We start from the raw sequence: 18,504 nt of genomic DNA on the forward strand, positions 1-18,504 counted from the left end.
AATTATCAACAGGTTTTTGTTTTTGAAAACCACTATGGTTGCTGTAGGGAGTGGGGTGTGGATGGATTGGAGAGGGCAAGACTGACCCTAAGAAATCTTACCATTAGAGTAAGCAAAAATGATGAAAGCCTGATTTGAGGTAGCATTAGTGGGGTTGGGAGGAGGTGAGGGATTGGAGACAGTGAGAGAACAGCAGGAATGGATGGCCTGCTGGATGCTGTGACTGAGGGTGAAAGGTAGTAAAGGATGACTCCCAGTTTCTGGCTTCAGAGATTCCGTAGCTGTTGGTGACGATGTCTGGAACCGTCACACAGTGTTACCGTTGTACGTTTACTTGTGGGTCTGAAAGGGACCTTGCTAAATCTTTGAATTAGCAGTGTAAGAGAGCACCTATTACATGGGAGGTATATAATAATGAATGAATGAATACACTGAAAGTAATGCTATGGCCCAATGAGAGGAGAGGCCACAGTAGAAATTCTACACTTACTATTATCTGCCTGCTGTACCAAGAAAGAGAGAAAAACAAGAGGAAACTGGCTTTGAAAACAAATGAGAACTGGCTACTCAGAAGCTTTCTGCCTATTGTACAACCAGGAAGCTGACAATAAAGTTTATTTGAGCGCCGACGTGCCCCGACGTGGCCCCGCCTACCCAGTCGGAGCCGCGATTGGTGGGCATTCCCCGGCTCCGCCGTTCCTAAGCTCTGATTGGTGAGGGCAGCCGTCATTTCGGAGCGTCCCGGCGCCTGCCCGCCCTCTCGCCGCGTCGCCGGTGCCTGTGCCGCCTGGTCCTCCTCGCCTCTCCTCTCCCGGCCGAAGCCCGGGGGACCAGAGCGAGACGTGGGGACCATGTTCCGACGCAAGCTGACGGCCCTCGACTACCACAACCCGGCTGGCTTCAACTGCAAAGGTGAGGCGGCGTCCCGAGGCCGACCGCGCGTTTGTGACCCCGCCGGCTGCCGCTCCCCTCAGTTCCCGCACCCGGACCCTCCGCGGCCTTGTTTCCCCCCGGGGTCCTCTGGCCCCTCTTTGCCCGGCCGCCAAGCACCTCTGTTTTCCGCCGCCTGTGCTTGGCTTGGGAGCCCCCTCACCCATTCCTGCCTGGGCATTGCCACTTTGTGCACTTGCTAAACTCCAACCACCATCTCCCACCCACACCCTCAGCACGCTAGAGAGTATTCGCTTTCTAACTTAGCCCTTCAACTCCATGGTTCTCCGGGTGACTGGGCGATACCGTAGGCAGCGTGCTGAAATCTGTGTTAGGTGGTAAGTTGAAGACTAGTTCATTGCCCGCTGGGTACTCAAGGGTGAGGGTGGGGAACGGTCGGAGCCCACCCAGCAGTTTGAGATCGAGAGAGTGCACAGTGAAGTGCAGGACTGACAGAGTTAGGGTAAACACGTAACAAGCTTGTGGATTTGTGCAAAAAAAGTTAATAGCAGATGATCAGGGGGGTTGGATTGTAAAACGGAAAGGTATCTGGGATTTCACAGCATTAAAATTTTAGAGAGGATTAACACTGCTACCTACTGTTACTCAACTACTACCCACCACTCCTTAAGTCTTCCAGAGTTTTTGACCTGTGGTCGACTAAAAAGTTTGAAAGCATAGAGTATAACCCCCGCCCAGGGGTACTAAGACCATTGTATAATTCTCAAGACTTAATAATGGAAGCCTGAGTTTGAGATTGAAAATTATTTCTGAGCAGTATACGTGTATTTTGTTAATCTCCTGTAGAATCATATAATAGAATCTTGTTTTTTTTTTTACTTTCCCTTTATTTAATAATGATAATAATAATAATAAAAAGATCAGTGGCAACAGAGCTTAGATCTAGATTTGAAACTTCGGACAATTTTCTCATCTATAAATTGGGGATATTACCTTCGCAAAAAAGTGAGAGGATTAAATGAAATGTATTGAACTTTCTCTTGTATGCACTTATGACAGTAAATGATAACAGTGGTCAGTATCTTCTGTTTTTCTGTTTTGTCATTTAGTTTCTTGTACTTTATTATTACTTTGCTATAAATTTAACTTTGCCCAGTCCTCCCTCACTTTCCTCCCTGAAAGGAACTGGAATAATAACTAACAAGTAGCAAAAATATGTGCCAGACACTGTTTTTATCCATATTTATTTAATCTTCGTAACAACCCCAAGATGTAAGTGCTGTTATTACACTCATTTTGATACTCAGTCTGAGACACAGAAAATTTAAGGTGATCAGCCCAAGTTCACACAACCAAGTGTCTGCAGCTAGAATATGAATGCAGGCCAGGGCTTGAACAGTTTTTTAATCAGTTCATCCAAATCCTGCACTTCCAACTTGTACTTTAAGCAGCTCAGTTAACTTCTTATTTTGGAGTCAAAAAATTATTTGTAGAGAAGGAAGTGCTTTTTTCTAATGCTTCTAGTGATTTATGAAATACCTTTGTTGCAGATGAAACAGAATTTAGAAACTTTATTGTTTGGCTTGAAGACCAGAAAATCAGACACTACAAGATTGAAGACAGAGGTAATTTAAGGAACATCCACAGCAGTGACTGGCCCAAGTTCTTTGAAAAGGTAATGAATTAGAAAGTGAATAAAAGTACAGAGAGCTTTTCTAAAACTTATATGAAGCCAGTTGAGCTTAAATTACTTTGTGCTTTTAAAATAAATAAAAATAATGAGCAGTATTAGGAAAGCTGGGTTTCAAGGATTTAACTTTTCTCTTTCCATGTTTGTTTTTAAACCAAATTATATTATCTCTCCCTACCAAACTTTCAGTATTAGAAAGCAATAGTTTTGTCTGGAAACACTGTGAGGTTTCTTAATGTGACATGTATTCTGTAAATGGTAAAAGGGGCCAAAATTAGAATTTTTACATTAGACTAAAAAGGTAGGAATAACACACTTATTATGTTAAATTAAGACATTGACTTACTTGCAAACTAAGATTATGTCTTGTTTGGGTTTATATTTAATGTACGTAGTAGATGTTCATTGTTGTGTACATTATAAATATTCCTGACGAGGTCTGTGTATATCTTATTTTTGCAGCTAGAATAGTTTTTCTATTGACTTAGTTTAATTGTAGTAACATTTTTGTAGAAAAAGGAATTGTTTTCAAATTAGAATAAAAATCACATTTCCTGGTATTGTTACTTACATTAAACATTTTCATCAGCTTCATTACTTTGAAGAATAAGATATTTTCCTTTAAAAATATGAAAAGTAAATTTTTCATTTGCCGCAGCAAAGTGATTAGGTACTTTTCTCTTTAGAATCAGAGATTTTGTGTATTAAGGGATTGTGTAAGTTACACACTAGCTCTATGACCACAGGCAAATTTTGTTAAGGTTTCTGTGTCTCAATATTGTCATCAATAAATGGGGATAACCGTAGTGCCAATGCCATAGCAGTGGCACATATTAGTGAGTGATATATACCTGTGCCTGGCCCATAGCAAGTGCTGTATGCTCATTACTTCCCCTGCCTGTCCTAGCATTATTGCTACTACTGCTATTTTCTTTTTTCTTAAAAACTTTTTTTTTGAAATTTTTGGTAGGTTTAAGACTTGGAAGTATGTTGTTAGGATTTTATATTTGTATATATCACCTCTCATGACCCATTCATGTGTATAAGACAACACAAAGTTTCACAGAAGGGTATTTGAAGAACATGAAAATTTTTCTAATGGAAAACACCTAGAAGTGACAGTAAAGTAAGATAACTTATGTGTGTTGGAACTTGCAATCCAGATATTATCTTTCAAGTTGGTCTCTTTGGAATAATGAAGTCATTGTTTCAAACATATTCAGAACTTTTGGAATTACTTTTCTTTTTTTTTTTTTTTAAGTTTATTTATTTTTGAGAGAGACAGAATGTGAATGAGTGAGGGGCAGAGAGAGAGGGAGACACAGAATCCAAAGCAGGCTCCAGGCTCCTAGCTGTCAGCGCAGAGCCTGACGCAGGGCTCGAACTCACAAACTGCGAGATCATGACCTGAGCCGAAGTCGGATGCTCAACTGACTGAGCCACCCAAGCGCCCCTGGAATTACTTTTAAATCATGAGATGTGTTTTGAATATCTTTAATACTGGTAATTTTTTATACTTTAAGGTGGATTTTTTTTTTTTGCATCATGACCAAATCATGTGAATGAAATGTTTTCTTTAAAGCAGGGAGATAAAATTTTGGGTTAGAAAATGAGTTCTAGCGAAAAAATAATGATTTATCAATTACCCTGAAAAGATTTCCAAAAGGGAGTTGCAGAAGTTTTGGCTAAATAGCATTGTTCCTGGAATTAGATGTTGCGCTCTTAAGAGACCCATTTGAAGGACAGTGTTCACTTTTTAAAGTGTTTTTGGGGTTTTGTTGTTGTTGTTTTTAAACTGTGTTTTCAGAACTGGAGTCAGAAAGTTTAGGTTCAAGTCCCAGATCTAAGTTGTGTAACTGCTAGCAGGTGTTAATATCTAGGCCATATTTCCTCATCTGTAAAATAAGGAAGTTGTTTTTAGACCAGTGGTGCTTTACCTAGAATCTCCAAAAGTAAAAATTGCGAAAAGCAAGATGGAAATACTTTTTTTTTTTTTTTTTTTTTTTTAAGTAGTACGTGTACATGTTTCCATCCTCTGGGGTAAGTAATTGTATCAACAATTTAGTAATATAAACGTTGTTTATATTTGTAGAGATCCAAACTAAGATCTCTTTCAACTACCATTTTTTGATTCTGCTATGTTAACAGTAATAATGAAACCAGGTATTTTTTTCTTCACAGTATCTCAGAGATGTTAACTGTCCTTTCAAGATTCAAGATCGACAAGAAGCAATTGACTGGCTTCTTGGCTTAGCTGTTAGACTTGAATATGGAGATAATGGTATGTTTTGTGGGGAATGTGTGTTTCACAGAGAGGGAGAGGAAAGGTGGGAGCAAAAGGAATGTCAAAATGTAGGGAACTTACCAGTTGAGTTTCTTTGTCTTATATTGTTTTACCTTTGGTGCATTGTAGGTTTTACGCATCCTCATTTCCCTTTTTATCATCTTTTCAAAAATTTACTTTTTGAAACCATTCTTCTGTGTCTAGCTCTTACCCCTGCAACTCCTAAATTATCTAGGAAAGAGTTTTCTTTTAAGAAATTACAGTCTCTTCATTATCATAAAGCATTGAAAGCAACTGTCTTTCATTGGTACTTTTTAAAAGATTTCTTTATTTAGAGAGAGCAGGAGAGGGGCACAGAGAGGAGAGAGAGAATCCCTGGCAGGCTCCCTGCTGCCAGTGCAGAGTCTGATGCAGGGCTTGAACTCATGAACCGTGAGATCATGACCTGAGCCAAAATCAAGAATCAGAGCTTAACCAACTGAATCACCCAGATGCCCCTTTTATTGGCATTTAGATTTTTTCTTTTAGAATTTAGAATGGTGTCTCCTTGTAATTGTCTTCTCCCACAGTAACATTACTTTGGTAAATTTGCTGTCTTTCACAGTCTGCACCTTAGCCTTTTGTGTTAAATTGTTGTTAGAGTCCTAGAATTGATGGGATTTCAGACAGTTGGTTGCAGCTGGTAATTTCACAAGAGACTGAAACATGTATCTAATGCCAATAGGTGCTGTAGCCCTATTATGTAGTAATATGTTTATTACTTTTGTTAATACTGTTTTATTATATATACTTATATTATTGGAAACTTTTGAATATTAGTACCTGTAGTAAAAAAAAAAAAAAAAAAATTCCAGTAAATTTGTTTCCTCTCATTAGACCATTTCATTTTGAAAGGGCTACCAACATCTAAATGCAGCATCCAGTTATCTTACCTCCATCCTCTGCATTTTATGTTGTTCTCTTTTATGCAACTGTCTCTTACAGTCCCTTCCATTTGCCTTTTTGATCTTTGTCGTCTCCCTTTTCCTTCCAGCCTGTCGCCATCCACCTTTTCTGATGTCCAGTGGATCTTTTCTTTTCCATTCCCACTGCTATAACCCTGACTCAGGCTCTTGTCACTTTCTGCTGAGATTATTGTAGTGTCTTTCAGACTCCTCTCCCATTAGCTTCATCCTCATGACCCACCAGGCTTCCTTTTGGAAACATAAGTGTTTTAGAATGCTTTGCTCTGTTTCTAAAGAACAGTTACTATTATATATTCAGGAACACCATTGCTTTCCCATTTTCTACAAAAGGAACTCCAGGTTCCCTTGGTCTGGTATTCAAGGCCTTTGATAACTGGTATCCAATCAGTATTCACATACTTGACATCCCAGTCAAACTAGAAGAGTGCTGTTTCCTGTTTACATCTGTTTTTTTTCTCCCTTAGATTTCTTTGCTTACACTTTTCCTTGACCAGAATGCCATATCAGTCTGTCTCTATGCATCCAGATCCTACTCATCCTTGTAAGATCCAGCGCAACTGCCACCTTAGCAAGAATATTTCCTTCTCTCAACTTTCATAGCTTTTTTTTTTAATTTGTTTACATTTATTTATTTTTGAGAGAGAGAGCGTGAGCAGGGGAGGGGCAGAGAGAGAAGGAGACACAGAATCCAAAGCAGTCTCCAGGCTCTGAGCTGTCAGCACAGAGCCTGACGCGGGGCTCAAACCCATGAACTGTTGACATCATGGCCTGAGCCAAAGTAGGACACTCAACTGACTGAGCCAACCAGGCACCCTTCAACCTTCATAGCATTTACCTTCATGCTTTGTGTACCTTTTAGGTCATTCGCCCCTTTCCATTTTGTTTATATGTCTTTTTTTTTTTTTTTTTTTTAATTTTTTCTTTTTCAACGTTTTTTTTATTTATTTTTGGGACAGAGAGAGACAGAGCATGAACGGGGGAGGGGCAGAGAGAGAGGGAGACACAGAATCGGAAACAGGCTCCAGGCTCCGAGCCATCAGCCCAGAGCCTGACGCGGGGCTCGAACTCACGGACCGCGAGATTGTGACCTGGCTGAAGTCAGACGCTTAACCGACTGTGCCACCCAGGCGCCCCCATTTTGTTTATATGTCTTATTTGCCCTACTAAATTATAAGCTGATACTCAGCTTTGTTTCCTACATTGTATCTCTATTAGCGTCCTATTGCTGCTGTACCAGATTACCACAAATTCAGTGACTTAAGACACAATTTATTATCTTACAGTTTTGGAGGCTAGAAGTCCAGCATCTGTCTTACTAAAGTCAGTTTGTCCACAGGGCTGGTTCCTTTTGGAGGCTTTATGGGAAGATTCATTTCTTTGCCTTTTTCACTTTCCAGAGGCCGCCTGCATTCCTTGATTCTGGCTCCTTTATCTTCAAATTTAGCAGCACAGCATCTTCAAATCTCTCTGTGACTCTTCCATTGCCACATCTTCTCTGACTCTGATCTTCCTGCCTCCCTCTTACAAGGATGCTATGATTATATTGAGCCCACCTGGATAATCCAGTATACTTCTCCCATTTCAAGGTCCTTAATTGAAACACATCTGTAAAGTTCCTTTTGCCATGTAACCCAACATACTCCTAGGTTTAGGAATTGGGATATTGACATCTTGGGGCCAGGGCAGGGGAGGAGGTGGGAAGGCAGGGGAACAGTCATGATTTTATCTGCCACAGTATCTGACATAGTTTCTTGGAGACAGTAGATGTGCTTATTAACTTTAATGTTTGGCAAATTACGAGTATTTACGTATACTGCTACAGAGGATCAACCAGCTGCTTTTTGCTGGTTCCTCAGACTTACATTTCAAAAGCCTTATGGCAGAAGTCTTAAGGAAATCTCTAAGACTCTTTACTTTCAATTTTAGTTTAGAAAGAAAATACTTGTGGGGCACCTGGCTGGCTCAGTAGGAAGAGTGTGTGACTCTTGATCTCAGGGTCATGAGTTTGAGCCCACGTTGGGTGTAGAGATTACTAAAAAAAATAAATAAATAAACTTAAAAAAAAAAAAAAGGGAAGAAAATACTTGTGATTCTCTCCCTTTATGTAATCATAAGCCTTGGTAGCATTAGTTGATTTTTAGGGTCTTTAGCAAAGTCTTTAACTGTTCTGCTGTGGGTTGACAGTAACTCTTAATTTGTGACAAAATTTTCTCCAGCTTTTCCAAGGTGTTTCTCAGCTGTTGCCAAGTAAAATTGTAGTCACATCTGTTTATTTCTGTTTTACCCTTATTTATTTCATTTGTCCCATTTTTAGAATACTGCAACTTAGGTTACGTAGGTCCCAAGAACAGTAGATGCCATGTGAGTGTCCTACAGTTGACTGTAACTTTTAAGTACATTTATCAAGTGTATTAAAAGCCTAAACTAGAAAACAAGTGTTTGTTTAATTTTAAAATTCAGAATTGCAGACCATTTTTGGAAAAGGGTAAAGTAGTAATACTGTCCATTATCAGTAGGGGGTGCTGTTGTTCTTTTGTTTTACATTAATATGTTGCATTCTTCTTGACTTCTTTGACGTAATTTCAGATTTACAGAAGTTGCAAAATAGTACAAAGGATTTTCCCATATCCATATGTAAAAAAATGCTAGCATTTTACTTCATTTGCCTTATCCTTTTCTACCTACCCAAATACACATATGTAATTTTTTTCTAAGCCATTTGATAAATTGTAAATGATTCTTTTCCCCTTACGTTACTTTAACCCACATTTGCTAAAAAAGACTGGCTTCAATAATTACAGTATAGTTATCAAAATCAGGAAATTAACTTTGATTCAGTACTGTTACATACAGTTGTTATATTTTTCCAGTTGTCTCAGTAGTGTTCTTTATAGCAAAAAAAAAAAAATCCTGGACCATATGTTGCATTCAGCTATTCTGTTTAGCCTCCTATACTCTGGAATTTTTTTAAGTTTGTTTATTTATTTTGATTGCACGTACATGTTGCCACGGGGAGGGGCAGAGAGAGAGAAAGAGAAAATCCCAAGCAGACTCTGCGTGGTGACAGTGTAGAGCCCGAGGTGGGCTCCAACCCACAAACTATGAGATCATGACCTGAGTTGAAATCAAGAGTCAGAGGCTTAACTGACTGAACCACCCAGGTGCCCCTAATCTGCAACATTTACTCAGTCACTTTTGTGCTTCATGACGCTGACAATTTTTTGGTAGAATGTCACTCAGTTTGGGTTTGTTCGATATTTCTTCATAAGTTGATTCAAGATTTGTACTTTTGTTAATAGCACAGAAGTAGGGCCGCCTGGGTGGCTCAGTGGTTAAGCATCCAACTTCGGCTCAGGTCATGATCTCACTGCTTTTGAGTTCGAGCCTCGAGTCAGGCTCTGTGCTGCCAGCTCAGAGCCTAGAGCCTGATTCAGGTTCTGTCTCTCTCCTTCCCTCCCTCCCTCTCTCCCCCTCTCCCTCTCCCCCACTCACACTCTCCCCCACTCACGCTCTGTCTCTAACCCTCAAGAATAAATAAATATTAAAAAAAAAAAAAAGAATAGCACAGAAGTGATATATTCTTTTAAGTTAGTGATATGCCTCAGTACTAGTCACGTACTGGTCACGTTCTGTTCACTTGGATGAGGTTTGTCCACTGTAAAGTTAATATTTTCCCCTGTGTAATGTGTGTCTTGTGGGGAGATGATGTCAGTATGCTTTTACTCCTCAAACTACACTTCTACCTTTATTTTCTATTTTTTAATTTTTAAAAAAATTTTTTACTGTTTACTTTTGAGAGTGCATGCGCAAATGGGCGAGGGGCGGGTGGAGGGGAGACACAGAATCCAAAGCAGGCTCCAGGTTCTGAGCTGTCAGCACAGAGCCTGTTGCTGGGCTCAAACTCACAAACCGTGAGATCATGACCTGAGCGCGCAGACGCTTAACCCACTGAGCCACCCAGGCGCCCCTACACCTCTACCTTTGGTCTCCATTTGATTTTTCTTGTCTGAGTCATTTATTATGTTGATGATGAGTGCCAGAAGTGTCTGTTCTACATTTATTTGTTGGCTTTTTATGGTAAAGAAAAAGGAGCTTTCCTTTTTCTCCAATTTATGTTTGTTAATATAAATTAGTGTAGATAATGTGGATTCTTATTTTACTCAGTGGGTCATAATCTTTTTTTGTCTCTGTGTGATGTTTACACGTTCCAGATTTGGCCAGTGGGAGCTTTTTTGAGCTAACTCCTGTGTGACTTAGATTTGAATGCTTTTATTTTCCCTCTTGCTTCATTAACAGATCATAGAAGCACTGTAACCAAAGATGGCACTTTGGACTTATTTAGTGAATTAGTATTAAATACTTACATTTGTAAATTCTTTTTAAGTATTGTTAATGATTTATCAAGTGAGAGTAATGAAACCTGCCTTTGGAATTCTGAATTTCACATCTTCATTAAATTAGTTTAGGTTTGTACATGATGGTGTACTTGATGTGCTGGTTTTTTGACAAAGCAAGGTTTTGGAATTCCACATATGACATTCAAAAGACTTAGGGAAGAGATTTTTAGTGAGGTGGTATCTAATGTCATGTAACCTATACTTACTCCTCCCATTCTTCTACCCCTGTTAAGTTTCTCAGCAAGCTGTAAAAGCACTTTCTCTCCTTAGATTTAGATGGTGTGTGAATTGTGTTACTTTTAGAAATGGTAATGAAAAGATATTTGTATAGATATTCCAGTAATCATTTTAGCTTAATCAGAAAGCTGCCATCACATTGTCTTCTTTTTTTTTTTTTTTTTTTTTTAATTTTTTTTTTTTAACGTTTATTTATTTTTGAGACAGAGACAGAGCATGAACGGGGGAGGGGCAGAGAGAGAGGGAGACACAGAATCGGAAGCAGGCTCCAGGCTCTGAGCCATCAGCCCAGAGCCTGATGCGGGGCTCGAACTCACGGACCGTGACATCGTGACCTGAGCCGAAGTCAGACGCTTAACCAACCAAGCCACCCAGGCGCCCCCATCACATTGTCTTCTGATGGATATTTTATAGCAAAAAAAATAATTTGGATTGGATGAGTTATGTTTATAAATCAGTTTGGCTTAAATTCAGTAAGCAGTGTTTGTTTTACCTTAAGTAAAACAGTTCTACAAATTCTATTTTTGCCTATGTTTACAGCTGAAAAATACAAGGACCTGGTACCTGATAATACAAAAAATGCTGACAATGCAGCTAAAAATGCAGAGCCATTGATCAATTTGGATGGTAAGTGTATAAGTGCATAAAAGTGATCATCAGTATTTTTGGTCCTATAAATGTTTTTTTACTTCCTAGAATGAAGAAGTGTGGGTTTACTTGGTTTTAGTAAAGTAAGAATGCTTTATTTTCTATGATGTTTTTTATTGTCATTTACAATGTGTTTTCTCCCTCTTACAGTTGAATAGCTGAATGTTAGAATGCTGTTCTTTGATGTGTTCATAGTTATTTGAAGGTTTTGATTTTTATTTAATTATGGTGGTGATTGTTTGCCTTCCTGGATGCATAAAATATTTTTTCTAATCTAGTGACATGAGACAAGTACTAAAATTTTTCATTATTTGAAATTCCAAGTGCCTTTAAGAAATTTTCTTTTTAAAAGTATGAAAATTCCAGTTACATTATAATAATTTAAGTATTCATTCATGACAGGTTCATTGTGACCTATGATTCACAAGCTACTCTTATGAATTAATAAGCTGGTTAGACAGACTCTCTAGAGCTGCTACTTGGAGAAGAGGTTTTAGGAAAATTATCAATTGAAGGAGTTGAGTTTAAAATTGATAGCTTTGGGAAGAAATGTTTCTTAAAATTGCTACAGTAAGTGTGCCTTTTGGGAAATGTTACAGGACAAACCTAACGGGAGTTAATTTAGTCATTATTGGATTGTTCAGTGTGGCTGATTAACAGAGAACCCATTGAGCTCATCAGTTAGCCTAATTGTTGATGTCCCTACACTGCTCTTATCAACAGCCGTTTTAAAAACTAAGAGGCTATTATTGGAAAATTAAAAATGTTTTTTATAGGTTTATATACTTACACATAGATCTATAATAACATGCTTATAGAGCTGTAAGTTTCTATTTTTTATCTTTTACAGTAAATAATCCAGATTTTAAGGCTGGTGTAATGGCTTTGGCTAACCTTCTTCAGATTCAGCGTCATGATGATTACCTGGTTATGCTTAAGGTCAGTTTCATATTCTTGATTCTTTAAAAAAGTTTTCTTAATGTTTATTTATTTTTGAGAAGAGAGAGAGCATGAGCGGGGGAGGGGCAGAGGGAGAGGGAGACACAGAATCTGAAGCAGGCTCCAGGGTCTGAGCTATCAGCACAAAGCCAGATGCAGGGCTCAAACCCATGAGCCATGAGATCATGACCTGAGCTGAAGTTGGACGCCCAACCCACTGAGCTACCCAGGTGCCCCACATATTCTTGATACTTGACAGAAACCTTGTATGTAGAAAAAAAATTTTCATTTTCTAAAAATTAACTGTGTTATTTAAATATATGGTTAAATGACAGGAATTTGGGACTTAAAGCAGATTTCATCTGTTTTAAGTTATCTAATAGCAGCTAACATCAAAGAGTGTTTACTTTGTGCCTGCCACTGTGCTAAATCCTTGGCAAAGAGATCTCATTCAGTCCTCCCAACCGTCCTGGAGATAGATGCCGATATCCTTTAATTTTAATATGTATTTGAAGAAATTGAGAGCAAAAGAATAGATAATGTCCAGATGACACAAAAATTGATAGAGCCAGGAATTTGGGCACTTGTGGTCTGACCTTGCGGTCCATTCTTTTTCCTGTACCTTCCAATTCTACTTAATCATTCCTTTTAAAGATTTGTGATCTGTACTCAACTAAGATAATGGAAAATGCCAAATTGGTAATGGTGGATTTGGCCAAAAATATATACCCCAGAATCTCTTTGAGGAATGAATGTTTTTATTTTTCCCAGTGCCCCATCCTAGGTAGGCTACTTAGTTCATACCTGCATGTTAGGGAACCCAGTGATCTGAAAAGAGGTCTCTTATTTCTAAGAGGAAAGATATACTTCATTAGAGTTAGGTCCCATAATTGTGATAGTACAGTGGGGTGGGGTGGGAGGGAGTGGTATTTAAGATACTTAAGATTCCAGACTTAGAAATTATTTTAGAGATTATTACTGATTTTATGAGAAATTAAAGAGCTTTTGACTATACCTAATACATATAAATTACCTTATTCTACTTCGCAGTAAATTGAATAATTAAATTCTGTTGTGTCCATAAGAGTTTAAGCCATAATTTATTCTTTTTAAAACTGTATGTATTAAATGACACTTCCAACAAGAGAAAAACTATTTCTACATTATTATAATTCTCTTTAGTTAACTCAGATTTTCTCAACTCAGATTGGTTGCCAAGAGATGAAACGTTGGGGCACCTGGCTGGCGCAGTTGGTCATGACGAGCATGTGACTCTTTTTTCTTTAATGTGTATTTATTTATTTTGAGAGGAGAGAGCATGTGCGAGCAGGGGAGGGGGGGGCAGAGAGAGAGAGAATGAGAATATCCCAAGCAGGCACTGCATTGTCAGTGCAGAACCTGATGTGGGGCTTGATCTCACGAACCACTGAGATCATGACTTGAGTTGAGGTCAAGAGTTAGATGCTTGGGGCGCCTGGGTGGCACAGTCGGTTAAGCGGCCGACTTCAGCCAGGTCACGATCTCGCGGTCCGTGAGTTCGAGCCCCGCGTCGGGCTCTGTGCTGACAGCTTGGAGCCTGGAGCCTGTTTCCGATTCTGTGTCTCCCTCTCTCTCTGCCCCTCCCCCGTTCATGCGCTGTCTCTCTCTGTCCCAAAAATAAATTAAAAAAAAAAAAAAAAAAAAAAACGTTGAAAAAAGAGTTAGATGCTTAGCCAACTGAGCCAGGCAGGCGCCCAGAGCATGCAACTCCTGATCTTGGGGTCATGAGTTCGAGCCCCATGTTGGGTGTAGAGATTAAATGAATACATAAATAAAAACTCTAAAAGGCAAAAAGTTTTTATTGAAATTTAGCTCTTTATTCCTTACTTGGGCGATTATGTAAATTGCTTTGGAACAGTTCTGCAGTGGTCATGTCACCTTTAGTCATAAACTGAATGAGAGGACAAATAGACTAGCATATTTGGGGTGCTTTTATTAGACTTTAAAAACCCAAAGGGAAAAAGTATGAATCAGCTATAATCAAAAGCTTTTTAAATTCTAAGCTGCCTGTTTGTCTTGGAAGTTTGGAAGCATTCAAATAATCCATGACACTATTGCAGACATCTTCATAGGTTTGCCAAGTGTGAGAATCACTATATTGACTGGCAACTGGACTGATTATTGAAGATTGATTTAATGATTCTTTCTAAATGTAGTGTTTGGCTTGTTATATTATTAATAATTTTTCAGTTTTTGCATTTAAGTCACAATTGGCATCTACTAGAATTCCACTTAAAACTTATTTTTTAAGCATGTGTAGGGCATGCATGCACTTATGTCTGCCATAATAAAATGCCTTGGTGATGGAAAAAACCAGTCCTTGAATGAGAGATCTGAAAATGTTTTAGTATAATTTAAAAAATCAAGGACAGTAGGTATGATATGCCACTCTTTTTGTCAAGAGTTTGTGTGTGTGTGTGTGTGTGTGTGCGCATTTATGCTTGAGCATGCTTATAATAGTCTTTTTAAGGATATACAGCAGTCTGGTTCGTTCCGTTGATTGTCTTCTGGAGGGATGGCTAAGGCTTGGGTAGGAAGGAGAACCCCCCCTTTTTTTTAACATGTATCGTTTTTAAAAATTTATTTTTCACACACATGAATTACCTATTCAAAAAAATTTAATTTTTGTGAGCATCTTTCCACATCATAAACTATTAAAAGTGAAAATGTTCATTCTAATAGCAGTTTGTTTTTGTTTAATTTATTAGGGAATTTTAATTCTAACTTGATTAGTCTCTAGGTGTCCTTATTCTCTAGAGTCAGAAGAAGAGATGAACAGCCAATAAAAAGTAAAAAATATTTTTTGGTTTCTTAGGCAATTCGCATTTTGGTTCAGGAGCGCCTGACTCAGGATGCAGTTGCTAAAGCAAATCAAACAAGAGAGGTATGTACTATTTTTTTTAATAAATTCTAAATTGATCACTAGTGAAAGGTTCTTCTAGTGTTATCAGGAGTTCACACTTTGTATCTGCTTAAGATAAACTATGGTTGAACTGTCCAGAGAAAGGATAGGTTATTTCAGTGGGATTGAATTTGCTTAAGCAAATTATAGCTATTTTTGAGTGGAAAAATAAATTTACCTCGCTTCATACCGTAAAGCAGCTACCAATAGCATATCCACAGTCCGCCAGTACAAACCACTGCACATGCCCAGTTATTTAAAAGAATTTACCTTGTAAAATTTACCAGGTTATTTTGACGAATTGCTGGAAAACAGGACACACCTTGTCTTTGTTACTAATTTTCTTCTTTGACGTAAATCCTGTCCTTGCTCTTTTGTTTCTTCAGAGAAATCTTTTCTCATTTTATTCATATTTCCTGGCATCACTTAGGAGAAAGTAACTTACCTAAGACCACCTAGTTGGTAAGTGGTTGAGCTCAAATTGATTCAAGAGCCAGTGCTCTTAACGGTTGATGGGGACAAAGGTCTCTGTGTGAAGGCCTGCATGAGCTCATTGGTCAGCCCAGGAGAATTCTGGCATAGGGGTGTGGAGGCTGTATTAGAGTGTAAGTTTCAAGGTTCAGGTGACTGCAGCTGTCCTCTTTCAGTCCTGCTTTGTAGGCTGAAAACTATACACCATGGCAATTTTTCCCTTAATTCTGAGATATTTTAGATAAATTGTACTAGAAATACAAAATCCCTAGTCTCATTGACTATGGGACAGTGCAGAGAATGTCCTCAGGGTTAGCAGTAGCAGGTGTCTGATAATGCCTCTTGCTATGAACAGATATTGCAGTGAATGCCTTGGGCACAATAAACATTCTAGATTCTTGTCCTTTTTTTGTCTCCCCTAATCCCCCAGTGTCTTTTGTCCTCTGATCCCATCTTTAGTAAGGCCCAGCAGTGTTAAAAGGTTATTAATGCCAGGGCAGTGTAGTTCTCTCTGAAAGACACTGTTTGTTTTAAAGGCTCTTTATTGCTTATTAATTATGTATGAATTGGGCCACTGGAAATTGGATTAAAGATCAGCTTATTTCACCCACACTGTAGAACAGACAGTAAATTGTTCCGCCATAATAAAATCATTCATTCATTCGTTCAGCAAAACTATGTCTTCTGTTTGGAGGCGGTGCAAATGAGGGCATAGTCAACTCTTTACTCTTTTTTGCAGAGTACAATTTTATTTTCATTGCTCCAAATCTTTAGTGTCCTCTCAGAAGGTATCATGCTATAGGTATACATACAGTGGAGAGGTTCTTATAGTGAGTAGTCTTGTTTATAAACCATAACTAGTATTTGGGGCATGTGGTCATCTTGAGGGGTTTAGCTGTTCCTTGGTGGTCTGTTGGCAGAGAAAACGAAAATAAGACTGGCCTAGAAAACCACTCAATGTAATTCTTTCTTGCTTTGCTTGCTAAATTTACATATCCATTTATTTCTTCACCTGTATAATGTATTTAGCTATTTTAAAGTATTTGGAGCCTAGATTTGCTTTAATAGATTAGGTAAGAATTGAGTAGTGACATCCTAGCATTTGTAACATTGAAAGTATAGATTTTATATAGTATAATCAGAAAGTCTGGACTGTCTGTCCCTGTTGCTACTCTGAACTCCATGGAGGTTGGCATTATAGTCCCCATGTTTGGCATATGTGTATGTAGGTACTGACCAGTTAACTAAATGGTTTAAAGTTCATTTGTTTTCCTGGACTTCAGAATAACTTCCAAATGAACTATTATTGAAAGTTAAATTCTATAAAGGTAATGTGGTAAACATCACACTAGCTGGAAAAAAGTCAATACAGATTTTAGATTTTGTATAAAAACAAATTATTGTGTTCAGAAATATTAAAAGTAAACCTATTTGCTCTGTACTGTGCTGCTTATTGTAGCTAAAATAGGACAACAGCAGCCCTGCTCAGCTGTCCTTCCACAGCATCAGTGACAGAACAGCTGTGAAAGGAGCTCGGGTTTTATATGCCTAGTCCTAGAGGAGAGAATGGTTGGTAGAACTAGCTTCCCACTACATGTAGAGGCCATTGTTTCATCCAAAGGCCAATCTACAGAGAAAACACTCAGCCCCCCACCACTGCAGCTAAAAGGGTTAATAGAATAGCTAGCGGATTTTCAGTTACAGAAGAGAAAAGAACATGATTTTTAACTATAAAGCTTTATTTTGTCTTTAAGGGCTTACCTGTTGCTTTAGACAAACACATTCTTGGTTTTGACACAGGAGGTAAGTGATTTTGTTTTAATCCAAACTCTTATTTTTAGAGACCAGGTGATTATTTGGGGAAGAAATGGGCAAGTAAATGGTCTTGAATACGGATTAATGCAGTGTTTCTTATAAAATAGATGCAGTTCTTAATGAAGCTGCTCAAATTCTGCGATTGCTGCATATAGAAGAGCTCAGAGAGCTACAGACAAAAATTAATGAAGCCATAGTAGCTGTTCAGGCAATTATTGCTGATCCAAAGACAGACCACAGACTGGGGAAAGTTGGAAGATGAACGTTTTAGGATTTCAGCTTCTCACGTACTTAGTACAATTGGGAACCATGTACACTCTGGCATGTGTTTGGAAATCAAATGTCACATTTTCAAGAGAAGAATCCTAGAAAATTGACTCTGTTCTTGAGATTTACCATCATTGCTTTTTCTTTAATAAAGTTCAGGAAAGTGGATTTTTTTTTGACTGTTATGTTTGTGTATCTGTATAATTAATCGTCCTCTTTTGTGGGTGAGGTACATGCCAGCCCCCAGCACTGTTACAGAGACAATACAGATGCTCAAATCATGGGAAAACTTAAAATATTTTATTGGAGTAATCTAGAAAATTTGAGAATTGTTACATCTTTGGTATTTATAAATGTAGTAACTTCTGTGGGTAACTATAGAGGGACTTACAGGATCAGAAGATACAAATTGAAACATTCTAGCACCTTTTAATATAAATAGAAATGCAGTGATGCAGAGGTAAAAAAAAAAATAATAATAAATCTTAGAACTTTTACTGGGAAACTTCCCTACCAGTTCCACATAGCCTTCTCTGGGTCAAGCCTTGTGGTCTTTAGGGTTGTGTCTTTGTACTGACAACCCATGCTTTAATTTCTTGGTCAGAAAGAATCCTTAGCAAAAATTAGATTTAGGGTCTTAATGTATTTTAGTGAGTTTGACCCTTTAAATAATTGCTTTAATAAGCAATTAAAATTCTATTACTTTTTTAAAACTTGTAGTAACTTTTGTTATTCAAAATACAGTAGTAAAGATTGAGGTATAAAACTTTTCACAAGATATACTTAGTCTTTTTGTACTGAAAATGTTCATCTTGTAGGTCCAATTCCTTTTTCACTTTCTTTGCCTGTGTTTGTAGTAAATGCTCTTTAGGGTCCAGATTCTGATTGTAAACTCCAAATCCTTTGTGATGCCGTATTTACTTTCTTCCTGTGAGGGGAGGTGGAAGAGACAGTGGGTG

At 38.2% G+C, this 18,504-nt stretch overlaps 2 protein-coding genes across 2 annotated transcripts in view; one reads left to right on the forward strand and one right to left on the reverse strand.

Moving 5' to 3' along the window:
• Positions 1 to 740: 740 nt before the first annotated feature.
• On the forward strand, positions 741 to 17,713 carry RTRAF (RNA transcription, translation and transport factor). Its single transcript, XM_058739049.1, has 8 exons — positions 741 to 912; positions 2,442 to 2,566; positions 4,763 to 4,862; positions 11,005 to 11,091; positions 11,963 to 12,051; positions 14,906 to 14,974; positions 17,218 to 17,266; positions 17,386 to 17,713. Exons 1-8 carry the CDS (start codon positions 852 to 854, stop codon positions 17,538 to 17,540), a joined length of 735 nt encoding a protein of 244 aa, XP_058595032.1. The 5' UTR covers positions 741 to 851; the 3' UTR covers positions 17,541 to 17,713.
• Positions 17,714 to 18,211: 498 nt separating this feature from the next.
• Positions 18,212 to 18,504, reverse strand: part of NID2 (nidogen 2) — a 66,922-nt gene continuing 66,629 nt past the window's right edge. The window contains exon 21 of the mRNA XM_058739048.1: positions 18,212 to 18,473. Within this exon, the coding sequence (XP_058595031.1) occupies positions 18,463 to 18,473 (11 nt within the window). The 3' untranslated portion in view covers positions 18,212 to 18,462. The remainder of the gene's footprint in view (positions 18,474 to 18,504) is intronic.

Source organism: Neofelis nebulosa, chromosome 7 (assembly GCF_028018385.1).
Source record: "Neofelis nebulosa isolate mNeoNeb1 chromosome 7, mNeoNeb1.pri, whole genome shotgun sequence".
In the NCBI taxonomy this organism is placed as follows: Eukaryota; Metazoa; Chordata; class Mammalia; order Carnivora; family Felidae; genus Neofelis; species Neofelis nebulosa.

Bases quoted from the DNA above. Each gene is read 5' to 3' on its own strand.
- RTRAF (XM_058739049.1), top strand. From the start codon at position 852: ATGTTCCGACGCAAGCTGACGGCCCTCGACTACCACAACCCGGCTGGC. The intron at 4,863-11,004 runs GTATGTTTTGTG...CTATGTTTACAG, and splicing joins ACTTGAATATGGAGATAATG to CTGAAAAATACAAGGACCTG. The intron at 17,267-17,385 runs GTAAGTGATTTT...CTTATAAAATAG, and splicing joins TCTTGGTTTTGACACAGGAG to ATGCAGTTCTTAATGAAGCT.